At 32.3% G+C, this 20335-nt stretch overlaps 1 protein-coding gene across 1 annotated transcript in view; it reads left to right on the top strand.

Moving 5' to 3' along the window:
• Window positions 1–20335, top strand: part of LOC124372165 (zinc finger CCCH domain-containing protein 13-like) — a gene marked incomplete at its 3' end in the record, with an annotated part of 54607 nt that overhangs the window by 12208 nt on the left and 22064 nt on the right. Inside the window, exons 4-8 of the mRNA XM_046830531.1 lie at window positions 2248–2466; window positions 2747–2937; window positions 14818–15032; window positions 16073–16244; window positions 19785–19873. Coding sequence (XP_046686487.1) covers window positions 2248–2466; window positions 2747–2937; window positions 14818–15032; window positions 16073–16244; window positions 19785–19873 — 886 coding nt within the window. The remainder of the gene's footprint in view (window positions 1–2247; window positions 2467–2746; window positions 2938–14817; window positions 15033–16072; window positions 16245–19784; window positions 19874–20335) is intronic.

Raw genomic sequence — 20335 nt, 5'->3', positions numbered from 1 at the left:
TGTTTTTTTTTTTTATCGCCTATAACTTTGGCTAACAGGAACTTGCTAATTAACAGTGCAACACGTACAGATACGAGGGTAATTCGGAAAGTAAGGTCCGATTCGCGTTAACCAGACAAACAGTAAGCGAGCAGCAAAATGCGCATGCGCCCTGACTCCCGGTATGCATTGCGCGCAGAACGACGCCATTTGCAGTGAAATCGTTGTAGTCTGCTGTTGTCTGTGCCTTTTTAAAATGTTTTAAAAACTATTGAATGTCCCGCCGACTGTGAAATACGGTCTGTGATACGGTTTTTGACAGCAAGGAACGTTTCAGCAGCAGATATTCATCGACTGATAAGTGAAGTGTACAGTCTAAATGCAATGAGTGACAGCAAAGTGCGGAAGTGGGTGAGAGGTTTTAAAGATGGACGGGAAAATGTCCATGACGAACCACGATCTAGTCGGCCGTCAGTGATCACCGAAGATTTGGTGAAAGCCGTCGATGAAAAAATTCGTGAAAATCGGCGATTCACTGTTTCTTCATTAGCAATAGAATTTCCAAACGTGAGCACGTTGTTTAAAATTGTTTCTGAAATTTTGGATTTTCGCAAATTGTGCTCACGTTGGGTTCCCAGGCTGCTTATTGAGGAACACAAAAAAAGAAGAATGGGTATTGTTCTTGAATTTTTGATCCAATATCATCAGAAAGAGGATAACCTTTTAGACCACATTGTAACGGGTAACGAGACATGGGTTTCCCACATAACCCCAGAAACGAAACGCCAGTCAATGGAGTGGCGTCACTCGACGTCAGCGGTTAAAGTGGCTAACAAGACTGGTTATCGTTACAGGCGGCCGACTTCTATGACACCAGCATTCAAAAACTTGTAGATCGTTATGACAAGTGTTTACACAAAAGTGGAAATTATGTAGAAAAATAGTGATTGATGTCAGGAATCAAATAAAACAAGTTTTTTGAAAAAATCTGGTGTGGTTTTTTTTTTAAATAAAAAAACGGACCTTACTTTCCGAATTACCCTCGTAGTTATTGATTCTGTCAGCTCAGATTTTTCTCTTACTAATAACACTAAAACTGAAGGTATAAAAAATAGTTTACATTCTACGTGTAGGATTATTTTTCCATGGAATTGCTGTCTTGTTGATTTTCAGGAATTACATGTATTGTAATTGCAGCATATATACAATGTACATGTAATAGTAAAATACTGATTTTGTTCTTTTAATAATTATAATGTTTATTGTTTTCATTTGCATGAAGACATCCACTTGTATGCATACATATATATATACATATATATATATATATATATATATATATATATATATATATATATATATGATAATTTGAAAGATAATTGCTTGAATAGTTTATTGTAATATTACGAGGGCTGTTTTTTTTTTCCCAACTATTGATTTCACGCCACGACGGCCAGACTATTGGCATGTCAGTGCTGTGTGCAGTATTCCATTATGCATCTTCCCCACTAAAACATTTCTCCTTGCTGAGTTCAAATAGCCATTTTTTGCTGAGCTGCAGTCTCATAAACATTGCCACCTCTATTATTCTCCCACCAAAGTGTTATCGTTTCATGCAAGCAGAAGGGAATAGTGCAGCAGAAATCTATCAGAGAATGTGCTGTATCTACAGGGAAAACATTATGAGTGATAGTATTGTTCGTGAATGATGTAGGAAGTTCAAAGATAGCCGAACTGATGTGCATGAAGGAGTTCAAGTCAGTCTTTATAAAGTGCTTAGAGAAAACTGTATCACACCAACTTATGATTTCAAACTACCAAGATTCTGAGATTATGTTATATGAAATGAACTCATTTTTCCTGTCTTAGTTCTACCATATATATCTGTTGTGTGCTTACGACTAGTATCAAAGTCTGATATGCCGTTTTAATCATGTGTATGAAATTTATTCACAGGATTTGACCTACACAATGGAAATACAAGTTTTATTAAAAATCTTACACTATTCTGTTAGGAATGTGTTATATGTTCAAGAATAATAATTAAAAAAATAATAGTTTAGGTGAAATCCATTTTTAGTTTCTTTAGTTAATTTGATATTCATAAAAACACTAGTAAAATTTGATGAATTGTGGGAAGATTAAGATTACTTGATGGATATATTTCTCTCATTTATCTATCCAGTGAGTATCCAATTTTCACTTTACATAATATCCCTTTTTGATAATTTTCTATCAGCTCTGATATGTATCTATGTTTGTTGATAGGCTCTTGAGGGGCTGAGGCTACACTCGACAGTAGTAAAGCGAGGAAGTCCGGACCTGAGTTGGGAGTCGTGGGACCAGACAGAGCTTGAGTACGAAGACGAGAAGGTACTAGAGAGACGCAGACAGCTGCTGCAGCGGGAACTGGAGCTGCAGATGAGGCGAGAGGAGACAGAGGAACACCACACCAGACATCGTCACACTACCACTAAACCTAAAAAGGTATTTAATGTTTCACAAAGGGCGCAGAATAAAATATCAGGATTTTCATTAATATAAGAATAATTTATCTTTACAGTAATAACATAATTTCATTGAGATACTTTGAAGTATATATATATATAATTTATTGATGTTTACTATCATTTTCTTAAATGATACTCATACAACCTTAGATAGAATTTATTTCCAGCCCCAGTGGTTTTATGTACATATGTACCTCCTATGAATCCTTTATTCCTCATTAAGATTTCCTATCATTTAAGTGTGATTTCACTTGCAGGGGCTGAGCAGTTCATCTTCCACTTCAGTGAGTTCTACCAGTTCCGAGTCCAGCAGCAGCAGCGACGAGAGCAGTTCAGACTCCAGTTCCAGTGGGATTGCTGGAGACAATAGCAAGAGGAGGAGCAAGCCGAACAAGACCAAGAGAGGTTCAACATCCTCTGTCTCTGATACTGAACGCAACAAGATTCGGTAATATACTCATTGCTCTCTTTAAATAAGTCATTTGAAAAGTAAGTTCCTTTTTCATCTCCATTTGAGCGGATGAGAGACCATTTTCATATCGTTGTGTAGCTACTTTCAGTACACGTTCTACAATGATGCTGTGGAGGTAGGTCTTTTTGCCATTCTGTACGCTATAAACTAGACTTAGAAAGAGTTCTTCCATTGACTTTGCGTTCCGTGCTATTTTTCAGTTTCTTCGAACAGCCATTTGTTCCCAATAAAAGAGAATAATACAAACAAATTAGTTTTTTCCTAAATTTCACCTAATTGCTCACTTGGAACAGAAACTGAGAAACCTCTCAGTTCCTGTGCGCATATTCCTAGAAGGAACTTCGTGCTACTTTAGTGACAGGACATTCAGGATGGGTAAGGTTGGAATAGCGGCTGTATCCTGTTAAGATTCCATGCTACATCCACCACATGGAGAGAGAGAGAGAGAGAGAGAGAGAGAGAGAGAGAGAGATAATAGGCACAATCTTAATCATGTCACTTTGGATGAAGTGTATGCCAGCTCAGTTCCAGCTACTCCTTCATCGTCAGCCTTGCAAAATCCTTTAACATTAAGGGTACTACAGCCACTCCAATAGTCATCTAAAGTAAACCAGACCTATTGACACTATCTATATTCATTAACAGTATCTGTATCCATACAATTTAGAAAATTGTATAATTTTTAATCCAACCTCATTACAGAATTATATAGATTTTGTTTCGTGGGGCAAATATCAACTCAAATTTTGTGTAGGAAATATTATTAACACGTTCGCTACTAAAAATCCGTATATAGAGTTCCCTATATGCTGAAATTTTTAAAATATATTTTTACTTACTTTTGGATGAAATATGATAGAAATATATGAAAATTACTCATGTCACAAAAGTTATCACTCTCTACCGTTTTAGGAATGCGGTAACTGTGGTCAGTCTTCCATGCCAGCTGGTAACTCTAGTTACCGCTCGCACTAGGGAACGCCCTTTCATGGCAGTTGGAATATTCCAAATGAATACATTGTAGCTAATTAAACTGTATTTTATTCGTTTAGACAACATAAACAATATTTATACGTAAATGTAAAAACCAAAATGAATGTAAAAGTTTATAAAAATGTGAAAAATTTTATATAAATCTCCGCTAACTCACTCAAATTCAGTTATTATTTTCAAATAAGAGGTGAGTAATTATAACAAAATATATTTAAATGTTTACTTGAAATGATTCAAAAATATTGTCTTCATGAAGACGTATTGTGACCTGTATTCCGTAGTTTGGTTTTAATGATTAGTGTTTTGTATTAAGTGCATGTCTTTAGTGTTGGTGAAGTTGACTAACAACATGTAAGTTGTGATTCCTGACTTAGGCGTGCCACAACGCTTTAGTAAGATTTGTTTATTTTAACCTAGTTTGTAATTATGTATTAGGTTAGTTCTTTACCTGAAGAAGAGATCAGATTGCAGATCTTGAAACGTAGTGTTACTGTTTTCTTGTTTCACTGAACGATGGCAAATGTCCGGAAAAATCCTGTTTCCTTCACAATCCTTCTTTCGTCAAAAATAACCTTCAAACAAAGAATCATATCAATAAGGTAACCAAATTTTTCAACTTTTTCTTCCTACTTATTTGTTTGCATGTGTAATGTGAATGTGACATTGAACGAAGGCCTAATGAGGTTACTAATAAGTCCCTTGTTGGTTGGACTATCTTTTTTTTTCAAATTTATTATGTACATTTCTGAACTCTGTAGTGAAATTGACGGTTTGAAATGTCAGGCCTTTTATAAGCTTTGTCATTTAGAAGCAAAATTCTTTGAAAGGTAGGTTTATTTTGTTAAGGGAAATTTTGAGTGCAAATCATAATATAAAAATAGCTTTATTGTGTAAAAGATGTAATAGTTAATTTTAAAAATGTTTTAAAAAATACTTGTTTTTAATAAGCCTGTCATATTGGAGCTACTACTAATTATACTACTAGGCATGAGGTCTAATTATAATTATATTACACATTCATAGTATTATGTTTGTAAACTATAGTTTTTCAACTCCTAAAAGTTTTTAATTGATATCTTGTACATGAACTTAGTAAGAATTTACATTCTCTTAACTGTTTAAACTTTGTAAACTGTTAATCTTTTGTCATTAAAGAGGTAAAGTTTTACAATTTTAATTTCCAACTCTTTACAAATTAACAGCTATGGTACGCATATATGTTTTTTGTTGGAATTTTATTAAAACTGAATATAATGATAATAATTTATATTTATATTATATTTTTATACCATAATAAAATTATTAAAAATGGCTTTCAGCCTATAGTTTTCTGTATTATTTGAAAAAAGTATGCATGAATATGGATTTAAAATTATAGTCTATAATTTCAATTTTAAAAGTTATGATTACATGCCTAATGTTTTCTACCAGCCACTTACATTTGTTTTGGAAATTATTGAAATTTCAAAATAAAGTTTTGTTTATAATAGTTATTTTACCTCAGACTGGAATTTTTATTTTGTTTCTGTGGAATTGTTGCCGTCTAAAGTGATTTGTTAATTTAACAATTTTATATAAATCTGAATGTTACGTAGTTTCTGATACATAATTAATTTACCTTTAAAAAGGAGCTTTTTGTGATAAAAAATAAATTTTAGTTCAACCTTGCGTTTTTCTCGAAAATCCTTAGGCACTTTTCGCATTGTCAAAAAACACTTTCCAACATGGAGTTTTTCTTTAAAAATGTTAAATCGTTAGCATGATATTTAAGATTTGGTTTAGTTAAGTTTATGTATAAATATTTATATGCCAAATTAATTTATGGTGTGGTTAGCGTATATTATAAAATACTAAGGAGTATATTAAGTTTTCAGCTAAAAAATTAAGCAAGCTTCCAAGTTTACATTCATTAATTTGTCACAAATCTCAAAAAGAATAAATTTGTGACTTGCATGTTTATGCCTTGATGACATGGTAAAAAATTATAAGATCTTGAGAAAAATAAATTAAAACTAGTTTTATGTGTTTATATAGCCTACAGTTTGAACAGTAACATTTGATTGGAATTCCTTGTAAATTAAATTAGATGTAAATTTAATTTAAACGTTAACTAGAAATTAATAAATACAAATAAATTAAATTAAACATATATATATATATATATATATATATATATGTTTAATTTAATTATATATATATAAAACAAACTTTCTTATCTAAAATTTTGATGAATCGTAGAATTTATATTTGCTTCAGCAATATTATTGGCTGGCTTTAGCTAAGCCTATCACTCGTGGGGCTGGAAAAATTTCATTTCTGTCTGTCTGTTTGTCCCCTTAATATCTCTAAAACAAACTGACATATAGACTTGAAGCTTCATTTATATATTTGAGGAACACTGAGTTTAATGGTAGTACATGTCACTCCATGAGATTTGGGTGAGCGTTAACAAATATTTATTCATTGGTCTTATGGGTCACCATTGTGGGAACAAGAAAATATCAGAATAAATAGATTTGGTAAACCAACAATATACCTATAAGAGATTCAAACATGTGACAAATTATCACATGTAGTCTAACTATTCTAGACACACATAACATCATTTATTTTCATAGTAAGTTGTATCTAAATGTATCATGTGGCAGGATATTTTGAGAAAGATTTTATATGTAGACTTGACTCAGCGGAGTCTGTTACAACACATGGTGTGTTGTACTCTACCTTGTTTGTATAAAAGAATCTAATATACAACAGGAGGCGGCGTAGTTATCTTGGCCAAAGAGAGTTTAAAGATGAAACAACTGGTTTCCACAAAAATAGATGTACTGTGTCAAGATAAGTTGTTTGAATGCTGTAGTGCTAGATTTGAAACAGACAAGCTTAGCTTTTTATTGGTAGGAATATACAAAACCCCACAATTCGAAAATTCAGAGTTTTTAATTCGTCTGAATAACTTGTTTGAATTTTTAATATCTAAAGGAAAGTATGTCATCATCATGGGTGATTTCAATATTGACATCCTTAAAAATACAAATGAATCAAAAGAGCTAAAGAATATTCTTTTAAGAAATGGAATGAAGTATTTAATTGACTTCCCAACTAGAGTCACTGCCACGTCTAAGACATGTATTGATAATATAATAACTAATATAAGTATGGATCAGTTAAAAGTTGAAGGAGTGGTAACTGCACTATCAGATCACGATGGACAAATAATAGAACTAATGAATTTTCAAAACAATACAAATAATCAAAATTTAAAATTTTGGACACGAAATTTCTCTCTAGATAACATTAATTTATTTAAATCACTTTTAGAAAAAGAAAATTGGCTAACCCTTTTTGAATCGTCTATCGAAAATAAATACAACACTTTTCACAACATTTTTCAATATTATTTTAATTTATCTTTCCCGAAAATTCTAAAAAAATCCAACAAAAACAAAAAAACATGGATTTCAGAAGAACTAAAGGAAGAGAAAAATAATCTCATCCATCTAAACAAATTAGCTAGAAACTCAGGCTTAGAGATGTTTAAGAGAGGTCTTAAGAATAAAAATCAACAATATAAATGTAATTTAATGAATGCAAAGCGAAGTTTTTATGATGAAAAGATTAAAAACTCTGAAAACATAGGTAAAACCTCATGGGAAATCATAAATAAAGAAACAAAGAAAACTTCATCCAAGGTAGCAGAGAAAAGTTATGTTTTAAAGTCTGATAAGGGGAGTGTTTCAGACCCTAGCCAAGTGGCAAATAGTTTTAATAATTATTTTGTTAATATTATTGAAAACCTGTTAAGTAGTATGCCCCCAACTCATGATGAAGATATAACTCCTACCAAAATTCCCGAATTTAGGTGTCCCCCATTAGATGAAAAAGAGGTAAATGATATCTTGAACTCTCTAAAAAACAAGTGGTCTAGTGGGTACGATGAGGTCCCCATTAAAATCATTAAATTTGCAAAGGACCCCTTAATAAAACCCTTAGTACATTTAATAAATGCTTCTTTCATCTCAGGGATTTTTCCTAGTCAACTAAAAATTTCAAAAGTGATACCAATCTTTAAAAAAGGTGAGGAAACTGAAATTCAAAATTATCGGCCGATATCCATTTTACCATCAATTTCTAAAATTTTTGAAAAAGCAATGTATTTAAGACTAGTGACACATTTAGAAAAATATGATCTTTTTGACTTTGAACAACATGGGTTCCGAAAAAACAAATCTACCATTACTGCTTTAATTTGCTTTATAGAATCAATTATCGAATCAATGGATAGGAAAAATAAAGTAGCTGGAATCTTCATGGACTTGTCAAAAGCTTTTGACAGTATTTCCCACATTAAAATGATACAAAAATTGAACAAATTAGGAATAAAAAATTATTATTTAAAGTGGTTTGAATCCTATTTAACAAACAGACAACAATTTGTAGAAATAGCCAAAGTAAACAACAACCAAATTTTGAAATATAAATCAAAACCAGAAATAACTAAGTATGGGGTACCCCAAGGGTCAATTTTAGGCCCATTGTTATTTATCTGCTACATAAAATACATGCCTAGGTGTCTTAGTCAAATTAACCAAACAAAAAACCAACTCTGCATTTACGCAGATGACTCCAATCTTATTATCTCTACAAAGACAGATACAGAACTAGAAATAAACTCTTTTATTCAACTATCAAAATTACAAGAATTCTTTTTTAATAACAATTTAATCTTAAACGCTCAAAAGACTAATTACATGTTGTTTACAACAAAACAAAATAGGAAAGATAGCCAAGTCCAAATTCATATTGATACTGAGGTCATATCCCAAGTTCCTAAAACCAAATTCCTAGGTATTTACATTGATAGCCATCTGAGTTGGGATCAGCATATTGACCATGTCTTAACTAAAATTAATTCTGGAATTTATGCTCTAAAAAGGTTGTCTAACTTATGTAATCTAACTGTATTAAAAAGTGTATTTCATGCTCACGTTCAATCGCATGTATCTTACGGAATATGTGTGTATGGAGGTACATCCAACCAAAATCTCCATAAAATTTTAATTTGCCAAAAAAGAGCTGTAAGAGCAATGTTAAATTTACATAATGATGACTCGGTACGACAACATTTCATTGATTTAAAAATTTTAACAGTTCATAGCCTGTATATTTTAGAATGTATTATTTATGTCAAAATTAATTTAGGAAAATTTTTAACACACAATGATATTCACCATTACGACACACGTAATAAAAATAAAATAGTTTTGGATAATCATAATTTAGAATTGTTTAAGAAGAAAACCACATATAATGGTGTAAAGTTTTTAAATCTTATTCCAAAAGAAATTGGCGAAATAAATGATCAGAAAAAATTCAGGTTATTGCTAAAGAATTTCTTGCTTAAAAATGCTTTTTATACATTTGACGAATTTTATAGCCTAAGAAACAACATGCAACTTAATTGAAATTTTAAAATGTTTTCGACAATGTATTAAAGCATAGATTTAGGCATTTAACTATAAGGTTTTAGATAAAAATTATATCTGGAACATACTTAGATATAGTCTGATGAATTGTGACACTATTTATTGTATTTCAATGTACAAATATGAATAAAGATTATTTGAATTTGAATTTGAATGAATATTTTTTTACTATGGCTGATAAGGATCGGTGAGTGGCAGACAAAAAAAGGCTGCTTTTTAACTAAAAGAATTAGAAGGAAAAACACTTTAAAACCTGAAAGAGGAGTTGTACAGCATCAATGAAGAAATAAAAAGTATTAAGTCTTAAAGCGGACATATGCAAATGTTACAAATGTGTTCTTATCATCTGTTTTCACCATTATAATACTCGTGTAAGTACTGTAATTGCATTTTATTAAGTTACTTTTTCCATAAAAAATTATTTTAGCAGTCACCCCCAGAATATGCTGACTCCTCTGCATTGTCACTTCGAAGTTAAAGTGTTGTATTTAGACACTATTTTTTATAAAGCTCGATTTCTTGAAATTATAATAAAAGGTATTGAAAAGTTTTTAATTTAATTCACTATAATTGCTAGATATCCTGTATCATATACATTGCAAATATGTGTTAAATAGAGAAACTGTATGTGGAACATGGACACAAGTCATAAAACAACAGGTCTTCACAAATCTGATTTGCCTGTTGAATTATGCATCAGAGTGACCGGATGCAGTCTGACATTATGGTAACTAAAGATGTGACTTCACTTGACACTAACTAAAACTCATCATTATGTCATGGTAACTGTTACAACACTTTTACCTCATACCAAAAATTGGGGGTTTGTAGTGGTAAGTAAAAGTTTTTGACAGTAGGACTAACTCCTTCAAGTGGCACCTCATTTTAAATGTCTTGATAAAAGAAGAAGACTGATGAAAATAATGAATTTCCAAAATTGACTCCACTCAACATACTGTCCAGTAGAAGTTAGAATATTATTTTAACTTGCTTCAAATAGTGTATCTATTTTAAACAAATTGACAAGAAATTGTTTTTCCTTGAAACACTGACTTTATCTCAAAAATGTTAATTGGATGTACTATTGATATTTTCATGGTATCATTCCTTAAAAAAGATTAGTTTCCTCTACCCCCTATTTTGGGGAATCAAAAATTTCTCCAGGGGATGTTTTTAGACATTTATAAGGAAATTTGAAAATTCTCATTTATTCAAAAGTTAAAGTGGGATTGTGGGAAAACCTGATACAAGAAACAACACTTAGTTTCAAAGTGGGATTGTGGAAAAACTTGATATAAGAAACAGCACTTAGTTTCAAAGGGCTATTACAAATTATCTAATTTGTGGAAAGGATTTATACTGTTTAGAGGAAAATAACTAATAAACAAAATATATTAAGCATCTTTTTATACATATGGTTTGTCTCTGTTTGGTAAAAATAAAACCGACAAAACTTCTGCTGTACAGAATGATTTTGTTGTGAACAACGGCATACTTTTATACAGCGAACATAATCTTACCATATTGCACACTACTGCTAATATTTTTAATTAATGAAATGGATGATTCTGTTCATCCGATAACTATTTACATAATTTTACTATACATACTACGATACTGGGTCAATTGAGTAAGAAAATACTCCTGTCACCATGACACTGGTATCTATTGTGACTTAACCCTGATATCTAGACAACTCAGGTCGTCTTGAGGCTCTTGATAAACCTCAAGATGTCCCTAAGAGCCAAAACTTCCAACTTAGCAGGTTTTAGAAAAAAACATGTAAAGATGTTTTCACCTACTCAGGGCAATTGCTTCGCAAACATATACATACTAGTCTTTCAGTTGTAGTAAACAAAATAGTTCGGCTTATCGTATACAAATTTACTGCATATAATTATTTGTATGTACCATCATTCAAGCATTTTAACTGCTACAACCCAACTTATTTACTACTCGCTTATTACATTATGATTTTAAACTAATGTAAGAAATGATATAACAGTAATTAAAACACTTTTGTCACATACTAGTAGTATACTATAACTAGAGCTGTATTAATATACAGACAGAAACATATTGAATTATTAAAAATTACATTAAATACTATTTTTACAATTTTTTTTACCAACTAATATTTTCCTATTGACATATGTCTTATTTAAATAACTTCAAGTCTGGGTTAATTTTGAGTTTACTATGGATTTCAAAAGTTATTTTTTAATGGATCCAGTGGACAATTTTTTGAAACGTGTTTTTTGTTTTGTGCTGATTTATCAGTGTAATATGGTAAAAATAATTGTCCAAATTGGGAAGAATTCTCTTTCAATGTTTAAATACTTAAATTGCTTATCTCAATGCTTTATTAGACAGCCATTTTTGCTACTTTTTTCCTGTATTATTCACACAGATTGTTGGAGACATTTGTAATCAGACCCCCTGGAATTTTGATTTGTTACCTGATGGGTAAAAAAAGGTTTCAAGGAACAGTTTTCGTTTCTCGCCATTCTTGCAAATTTTCGCTACTGCAGCCAGAAATCATGATCAGAAGCATTCATAATTAGAACATCTAGAATTTATATACAGGGTGTACATAAAGTCCTGCACAGGTATAATATTTTCTGAACGATAACAGATAAATCAACAAGATTTGGTACATCAACACTACACCTAAAAATCTACTTTTTGAAGGAACTATCAGTTTTCTGTATTATCATGGGGACGTCCCGCAAGGAGTCAGAAGGAAATCTTAAATAGGAGCATAGGTCAATATGATCAGTGAGCTTTAGTACAAAAGAGTTTATCGTATTGCTTGTAGTCCTTCAACTACACTATGTCGCTTGACGAACGTGAACGTATAACACTTCTTATTATGGTTGGTTGGGGAAACAACATACGATCACACGAGGAATCGCGCACTTTTAGAGAGGTTGGACAGCACTACTAAAACAAGAAAACTAGAATAGCCTACTATGAATAGACTGGCTAATAGGAAAGTCCAAATTGCGACCCAACTATCGTTATCAGGTTTTCCCCGTTATCAATATATTAGGACCAAATTTGTAACCCTTGAGGATAACTAACATCATAATTCACTTCTGTACAACTGACAAGCATAATGTAGTATTTAGCTGCAGTATTCTTTGGTTGCAGTTTTGCTATACTGGGGTTATGACTACTAATAAAATGTAACCAAGTAAAACCTTTGAACAGCCGCCATTTTGTACTGGATCAATCTTTTTGAGTGCGGTTTGCGGCATTAAACTCTGCTAGATAAGCCCTTTAAAATGATGTGCATATTGACCTATGCTCCTATTTAAGATTTCCTTCTGACTCCTTGCGGGACGTCACCATGATGATACAAAAAACTGATAGTTCCTTCAAAAAGTAGATTTTTAGGTGTAGTGTTGATGTACCAAATCTTGTTGATTTATCTGTTATCGTGCAGAAAATATTATACCTGTGCAGGACTTTATGTACACCCTGTATATTAAAATTTATATATGTTGATAGGTATTATCTCAAAAGCTGTTTTACGTTCGTCACCAGCAGTTTGTACAGACGTAGAAAACTTAGCTAATTAAATGGTTTATGCGAATTAAAATTATTTTTCGCTCACACAAAAGAATAGCATACACATATACTTCAATAATTTCACATGAAAAATTTCTCTTATAGACTACTGGTCTGTAAGGGGGAATGATAAATGCTTTTTAAATATTGTAATAATTTTAAATCTATAAGTATTGAAATGGTCATTTCATATTTTTTCTGATGGAGGAACATTCATTTCGGGGGTATTTCAATCATTCTTCCCATATTAAAATAAAAAAGAACTGAAAAAATAAGTTTCCGCCGAAGACAAAAACATGAGTCCCCTTAAGATTGTGCATGACCATAGAATCCAATAAAAAAGAAGTGTTGAAATTAGACTTATAGTCGGTAAATTCAATATTTATCCAAATTTGATAAATCAAATATGTACCAATTATGAAGACAATATCTTAAAAAACTAATAAAAACAATTATTTGCATGTTAAAGTGAACTTCATTATAGTTATAATCTCCACAGTTTATTTTATGCGAGGTCAGTCTTGCGTATTGAACATTCCACGATGGACATTTTAGGTAGGCGTATATGGAACATGTATAAAAGGTAAATATTTCATGTTATCTGTGTATGGCTTATGGCTAATTATTCTTGATTCATATTTAATGTATTAAACTATTGATAATTATGAAACTATCGATATATTATATTTATAACTCTGTTTGTTTATAGTATAAAATATAATTTCATTGTTTAGATTAATTTGTTCTAAGTTTGTGTTTTTTATCTATAATTCTCAATGGACTGTCTGCACTGGCTAAATAGACATAGATGGTGATTTATAATCACGTGACTGCTTGTATGATTGGTCAACGTATTTAAATGATCCCTCTAGTTAGTAATGACATCACATGCGAGGTTGGACGGCATTGTGTTGCTGTCCGGCATCCTATAATGTCAATCAGAGCGTGTTGGATGTCCGTTGTCCTTTTCTCTCTTTAAATATTATGTGATTTAAAGACTTGGACAGATTTAGATTCTCGTGTAATTGGATATTTTCCCTTTGATGCTGGAGGACTCTTGAGTGTGAAATGTGCTGTACTCTACTCTTAACTGTAAATGTGCCTATATACAATGTGTTGACCCTGTGACAGTCCTTTGGCAGGATGAAACATATCAGTCATACCATGCTGTGTGTGTGGCAGTAGAAGAATACTTCAATGAGTGGCATCAACTCTCATTTATTTCCATTCCATTAAAATATGAACGAATATTATAAAATATATCATTCAGACACTAAACAGTACTATATAGATTGTGATTGACACTGTGGTTGTCTGTAGAGTTGAGGACCAATCAGAGTTCATTAGTTGATAGTGATACACTTGAACAGCTTGTAGGAGAGAATATGTCGTCAGGGATAGGTTCCACAATAGATTTGCACTACATTAACTTCAATGCTAGCCAGATGGGAAAACTAAGATAATAACTATTATGACACTTAGCCTAGAGAAAAAGGGGGTACGGCACGATTCGTATGTTCGTAAACCGCAGAGAAAAACTGGCGCGCACAGTTATATGATCTGAGCAACAAGGCAAGATATATGGGTGTCTGCTATTCGAACAATTCAACAGTCGCATGATTATGACAGTCAATCCTAGAAAGGGTGGTATAACTGGTTTAGAATTGGTTAAACTGGCCAGCATTATTTATTAAAAACTTTATAGTATTCTATTTATTATTTTTGGCCTGCACGATGAATAATGATTGTTTGAATTGAATGAATATTTAAACTGTATACCTGCTCATAATGCAATGTGTTACAGGGAAAGTAATAAATCCATGCATAAAGACAGAAGTCCGTCAAATATCAGCCGGAAGTCAACGAGCAGCCGGGATAAAAGGGGGTTCACTCCTCCCAGAAAACCTGGCACGAACATCAAGATGACAACTCGCAAGAAGTCTCCGTCACCCAGTCACCGCAGACACAACACCCCTACAAGTTCCAGCAAGAGCAAACCATCTACTTCTAAGTCAAGTGGTGAGTTTACTCAAATTTTATTATACTGAAAACTTAATATTGTGTTTTGAGCAAAAGGTAATTAAGTAAATTGTTTTATACAGTTTTTTATATACGTAAGCAAATTAATAAATCTCCTTCTTTTCAACCATCATATTGTCACCCCAAACATAAAGTAGCGTAACTGCCGCAACTCAAAAATCATAATATTTCCAGGCCTTGAAAAAGAGATTAATCATACGTTGTAATGACTTTTTACAAATATAAATATAGTAAATGTATCCAAAACTGGAACTGTTGCTCAAAAATGAAAGAAATTTACGATAATGCATAATTTTGTATGTTTTCTCACAAAACATTTAGTTTTGATAGTTACTCCACTTTTTGTTTGGGGTGATAAGTTTGTAAAAATTTAGGCAGTTTATTGTTATATTCTTGTCAATGGAAATCAGATGTGAAGGTCATGCTTACGGTTTTCTTTGACTCTAAAGGTGTTGTCTACTTCTTTCCACGAGGTCAGACAATTAATCGTTTTTTTATTCTTGAAACCTAAGACAATTGCGTAATGCTATGAGAAGAAAGAGACCTGAGCTGTGGCAAAGTGGTGATTGGGTTCCTTATCATGATAACACTCCTATTCACTTTGCATCAGTCATCCGTGAGTTTTGTGCAAAAGACGCAGTAACTCATTCCTCAGCCCTCTTACTCACTTCACCTGGTTCCCGAAGCTCAAGAGATCCCTGAAAGAACAAAGATGTCAAACAATTCATGAAAGTAAAGAAAAAACCAAGGAGGTGCCAAACATCAGTACAAAAAGAGTTTTCTGGGGCCTTTGATCAGTGGAAACACCAGTGGGAAAAGTGTGTAGATTCCCAAGGGGAGATAGATTGAACTTGAAGGACTTTGAAGGAGATAGATTTGAATAACTTGTACGTTGTATGAATAAATGTATAAAAATCAATCCTGGAACTTTTCGATCACTTCTCATATCTCTACAATATTGGCAGTATAACCATTCATCTGTAGCAGTGACTTTAGTGTGGTGTGTCCTACATTCACAGTGAGCTCCAGACCTGGCAGCAAGCGGTCGGTGTCAACAGAGCGCAAGGATAAGCATAAGAGAAGCCAGTCGCCCCCACGTCCCCGTAGCAGCAAGACAGGGGCTCCTCGTAGACCGGAATCTAGGCCCCGCCGCTCCCCTGACACCAAGCCCCGTAACACTAGCCGCTCCAGGTTAGTTAACTCACATTCTTTACTGTAACTTCACAGGTTTATTGCATCTATTTTATTTTATTAAATAATGTACACTTGAAAACAGACAAAAACATTAAGCTATAAAAGGGTAATAGGATTCGAACATTTTTCTTCATTATACGCTACAAAAATAGAACTCTTGTGTTTTAAAGATCTATCCTCTTCTTCAGGCATTAAACAACTTTAGACATAAAGTTAAGCAAGCCGAAATCAATATACAGGGTGAGTCAGAAATATGGTAAAATATTTTAAGACGTGATTGTAGAGCTAAAAACAAGAAAAAAATGTTATATAAAGGTAGGTCCGGAAACGCTCCATTACTGAGTAATGGCTGGCGAAAGATTTTGCATTGTTTTCAGTTCACCTAGTGAAATTAAGTGATTCTGAAAGGTTTTGTTCTTAATTTTTAACTCAAATAAGATGGATGTATAAAGAAAATCACCTGAAAAATCAAATAAAACCACACCAGAGGTTGTAGTGTGAACAGTTTTTGAGAAAAAGTATGAAATTCGCCAAAAATCTAATAAAATAAATACCGTCTTAAATGTTTGATGTCGAATAACATTGTTAAATGACCAATAAACAAATTGTTTTTCCTAATACAGATTGTAGAGAATTTAATTCTGAAAACAACCGTAATAAACAAAGTTAGCTAAATGTTTAAAAAAGTTATGATATTGACTCCTCACGTATCACACTACACAGCAAACTTTTGCTGTTTTATAATAAGGAATGAGTATCAGATTGGTAACAGCTGGTAATAATTAATTATTTAAACAGCAACTGTTTAAACCTTTTTAAATAATAAATAATCAGCTTGGCATTTATTATTAGATGACATATGTCACCTCATTGTTGAACAAAACAACAAACTGTAAAGATACTATGTGCTTGAGTTAAGTATTTTAACCAGTTATTTCCATCCATTGTATTAGTGATTTTGTGTTGTGTGTTTCATTTATTAAAAATGAATGTTAATATTCATGTGTATTCAAACTTTGATTTAGCAGACATGCATTTTAATGTATGGTTTGGGACGTTGCAATAGTACTTCAGCAAGACGTCTGTCTAGCAAGAGAACTTTTCTAACAGCAGGACTGGTGTCAAAGCGCAAGATTTTTGCAACTATTCATCAACGCCTATTTGAAACAGGTTCTTTGAAGTGTTCGGAGCATAGTAATGCAGGCATCGCCCGATCATGTAGGACTGTTGAATTAGAAGAGTTGGTTCTTAATAAAATTTCTGATTATCCTGAAAAGAGCACTAGAGAATTGTCACTACAGTTCAATGTCAGCCAATCTAGTATTCGGAGAATACTACACGAGTACCAGTTACACCCATACCACTTCCAGCATGTCCAAGCAACTCCATGTTCCAGCAACTCTTTTGTCACAAGACTACCGCTACCCATGTTGTTTTTGTCGATGGCTTCTGTTAAAATGTGCTGATCCAAACTTTTTGAATACAATTTAGTTTACCAATGAGGCTCACTTTACAAGAACAGCTATCATTAATTTCCATAACAACCACATTTGGGCAGACAGAAATCCTCATGCAATTAAACCTAATCGCCCACAATATCAGTTTTCAGTAAATGTTTGGGTTTGAATCTTAGCAGATCATTTTGTCGTATTCGTGCTTCCTACCAGGCTTAATGGCGTGGTGTACTTGAACTTTTTAAGAGACGAGCTACCTAACCTGCTTGATGATGTACCTCTGCATTTACGCCAAAACATGTGGTTTATGCATGAAGGGGTACCTGCACAATACGCTCTGGCTGTTTGAGGACACCTAAATGAGAGTTTCACAAATCAATCGATAGGCCGAGGTGGACCAGTTTCATGGCCTGCAAGATCACCAGACTTAAATCCTTTGGACTTTTTTACCTTTGGGGACATTTAAAAACATTAGTTTACTCTTCCCCAATAGGTACCATTGAAGAACTCCGATTAAACATTTCTAATGGAATAGAAACCATAGCAGACACCTGGAGCTTTTGAACGGGTCCGAAACTTGATGAGATGACGCCTGAACGCGTGAATTTTGAACAATGGAGGTCATTTAGAGCATCTGTTTTAATCTTCCGGTGAGACTAAAAGCGATTGTAGATGTTTATTGTATTTAAAAATAAAATTTTTTAATTAAAAATGTTTATTTTTCACCAGCTGTTAGCATTCATATACTCATTCATTATTATAAAACAGCAAAAGTTTGCTGTGTACTGTGATACGTGAGGAGTCAATATCATAACTTTTTTAAACATTTAGCTAACTTTGTTTATTACGGTTGTTTTCAGAATTAAATTCTCTACAATCTGTATTAGGAAAAACAATTTGTTTATTGGTCATTTAACAATGTTATTCGACATCAAACATTTAAGACGGTATTTATTTTATTAGATTTTTGGCGAATTTCATACTTTTTCTCAAAAACTGTTCACACTACAACCTCTAGAGTGGTTTTATTTGATTTTTCAGGTGATTTTCTTTATACATCCATCTTATTTGAGTTAAAAATTAAGAACAAAACCTTTCAGAATCACTTAATTTCACCAGGTGAACTGAAAACAAAGCAAAATCTTTCGCCAGCCATTACTCAGTAATGGAGCGTTTCCGGACCTACCTTTATATAACATTTTTTTCTTATTTTTAGCTCTACAATCACGTCTTAAAATATTTTACCATATTTCTGACTCACCCTGTATAGTTATGAATCACCAAAGTAAACATTTTTCAGGAGAACAAGTTCTACATATCAAACATTCAAGCACGATCAGAAGAAGCACAAAACATAGACTGCACAGTCCTTCTGTATCAAGGAAAGTTTGATTTTTCTTATTAACCTTTTACAGATACATCCACTAAATGTTATGTTTTTTTCATTAATATTGTACTTAGAGAATCAGCAAAACTTTCTTCAGTTTCTACTAAGGGTAAGAAGAGATAGCTTCTACTTATTTATTGTCAGTTACAACATAAATTTAGCTCAGAAAATATCATGATTGGAATTTAGAGAATTCCTTATGCTGTGTGTATGTACATTATTTTCTAGTTGTAAATATTGTATGTTCTCTTATTGTAATATTGATGGAATGAAATAAAATTAGAAAATTAAATCACTTACATAACTATTGGCAATTGTACAGGTCATCTGTGGTATCTGTGTTGGTCAACTCTGCGGATTATCGAGAGTTTACTGGAGCCTGGTACTCATTTTAAGGATATGTACACTTCAGTGTTGTATTTTTCACAACTCGAAGAAAGTTTCAGTATTGCTTGTTTATTGATACACTTTGGTTTTAGTTCTTAATATTATGGCAATTATTTGGTTTCTTTCAACAACTCATTAGCCAACAGTTTTGAATAAGATAACGTTGTTTTACATACAGTTTTAAACAGGAATTAGACACACTTTATCTGTATGTAGTTTATTTAAAATGTACTTGGTGCAATTACACAGAAAAGATAGTATGATTAAGATGTTATTGTTTGATAACTAAGCTTTCTTAATTTATTTTAGGCTTGAGGATAGGAAGAAAGATGATGATCGTTCTAGAAGTAAGGATGACAGACGTCAAGACAGGAAAACTGGGTCAGACAGAGACAAGCGTAAGTGTTCCATATTATTTTGTGTGTACATATAATGTAAGCTAAGATTTGTCATCATTGCTGCTTATGTCTCGGGGATAATTTTATTTTACTTAAAATGTAATTTATGAGAACATAATTTGAATTAAACAGTTCCAATTCAACATTATTACAGTTGAAAACTGCATATATTTTGGCAGTTTTAGTAAATATATGAGAGCAGATTAGATTTCAGTGAATGAAAACTGAAATATAAATACCACTTACACGTATTATTCAACATATTATGAAAGTCAATATTCAGTGAAATAAGTAGTAAAGTGTAAAAAGTTTTAAGTCTTTTAAAAGAGATATTTAATGTAGGTTTTTAATTTTAGAAGTTCACTCTCAAAATGGAAATAGAGTTAATTAAAACTTGAAATATTAAAAATTGAAAAATTTTGAACTTGAAAGAATAAATGTTTAAGAATGGTCTTAGTAAAA

Source organism: Homalodisca vitripennis, unplaced genomic scaffold, assembly GCF_021130785.1.
Source record: "Homalodisca vitripennis isolate AUS2020 unplaced genomic scaffold, UT_GWSS_2.1 ScUCBcl_2675;HRSCAF=7669, whole genome shotgun sequence".
Taxonomy (NCBI): domain Eukaryota; kingdom Metazoa; phylum Arthropoda; class Insecta; order Hemiptera; family Cicadellidae; genus Homalodisca; species Homalodisca vitripennis.
The sequence above is the reverse complement of the archived record's forward strand: the minus strand, read 5'-3'. Positions and strand labels throughout refer to the sequence as shown.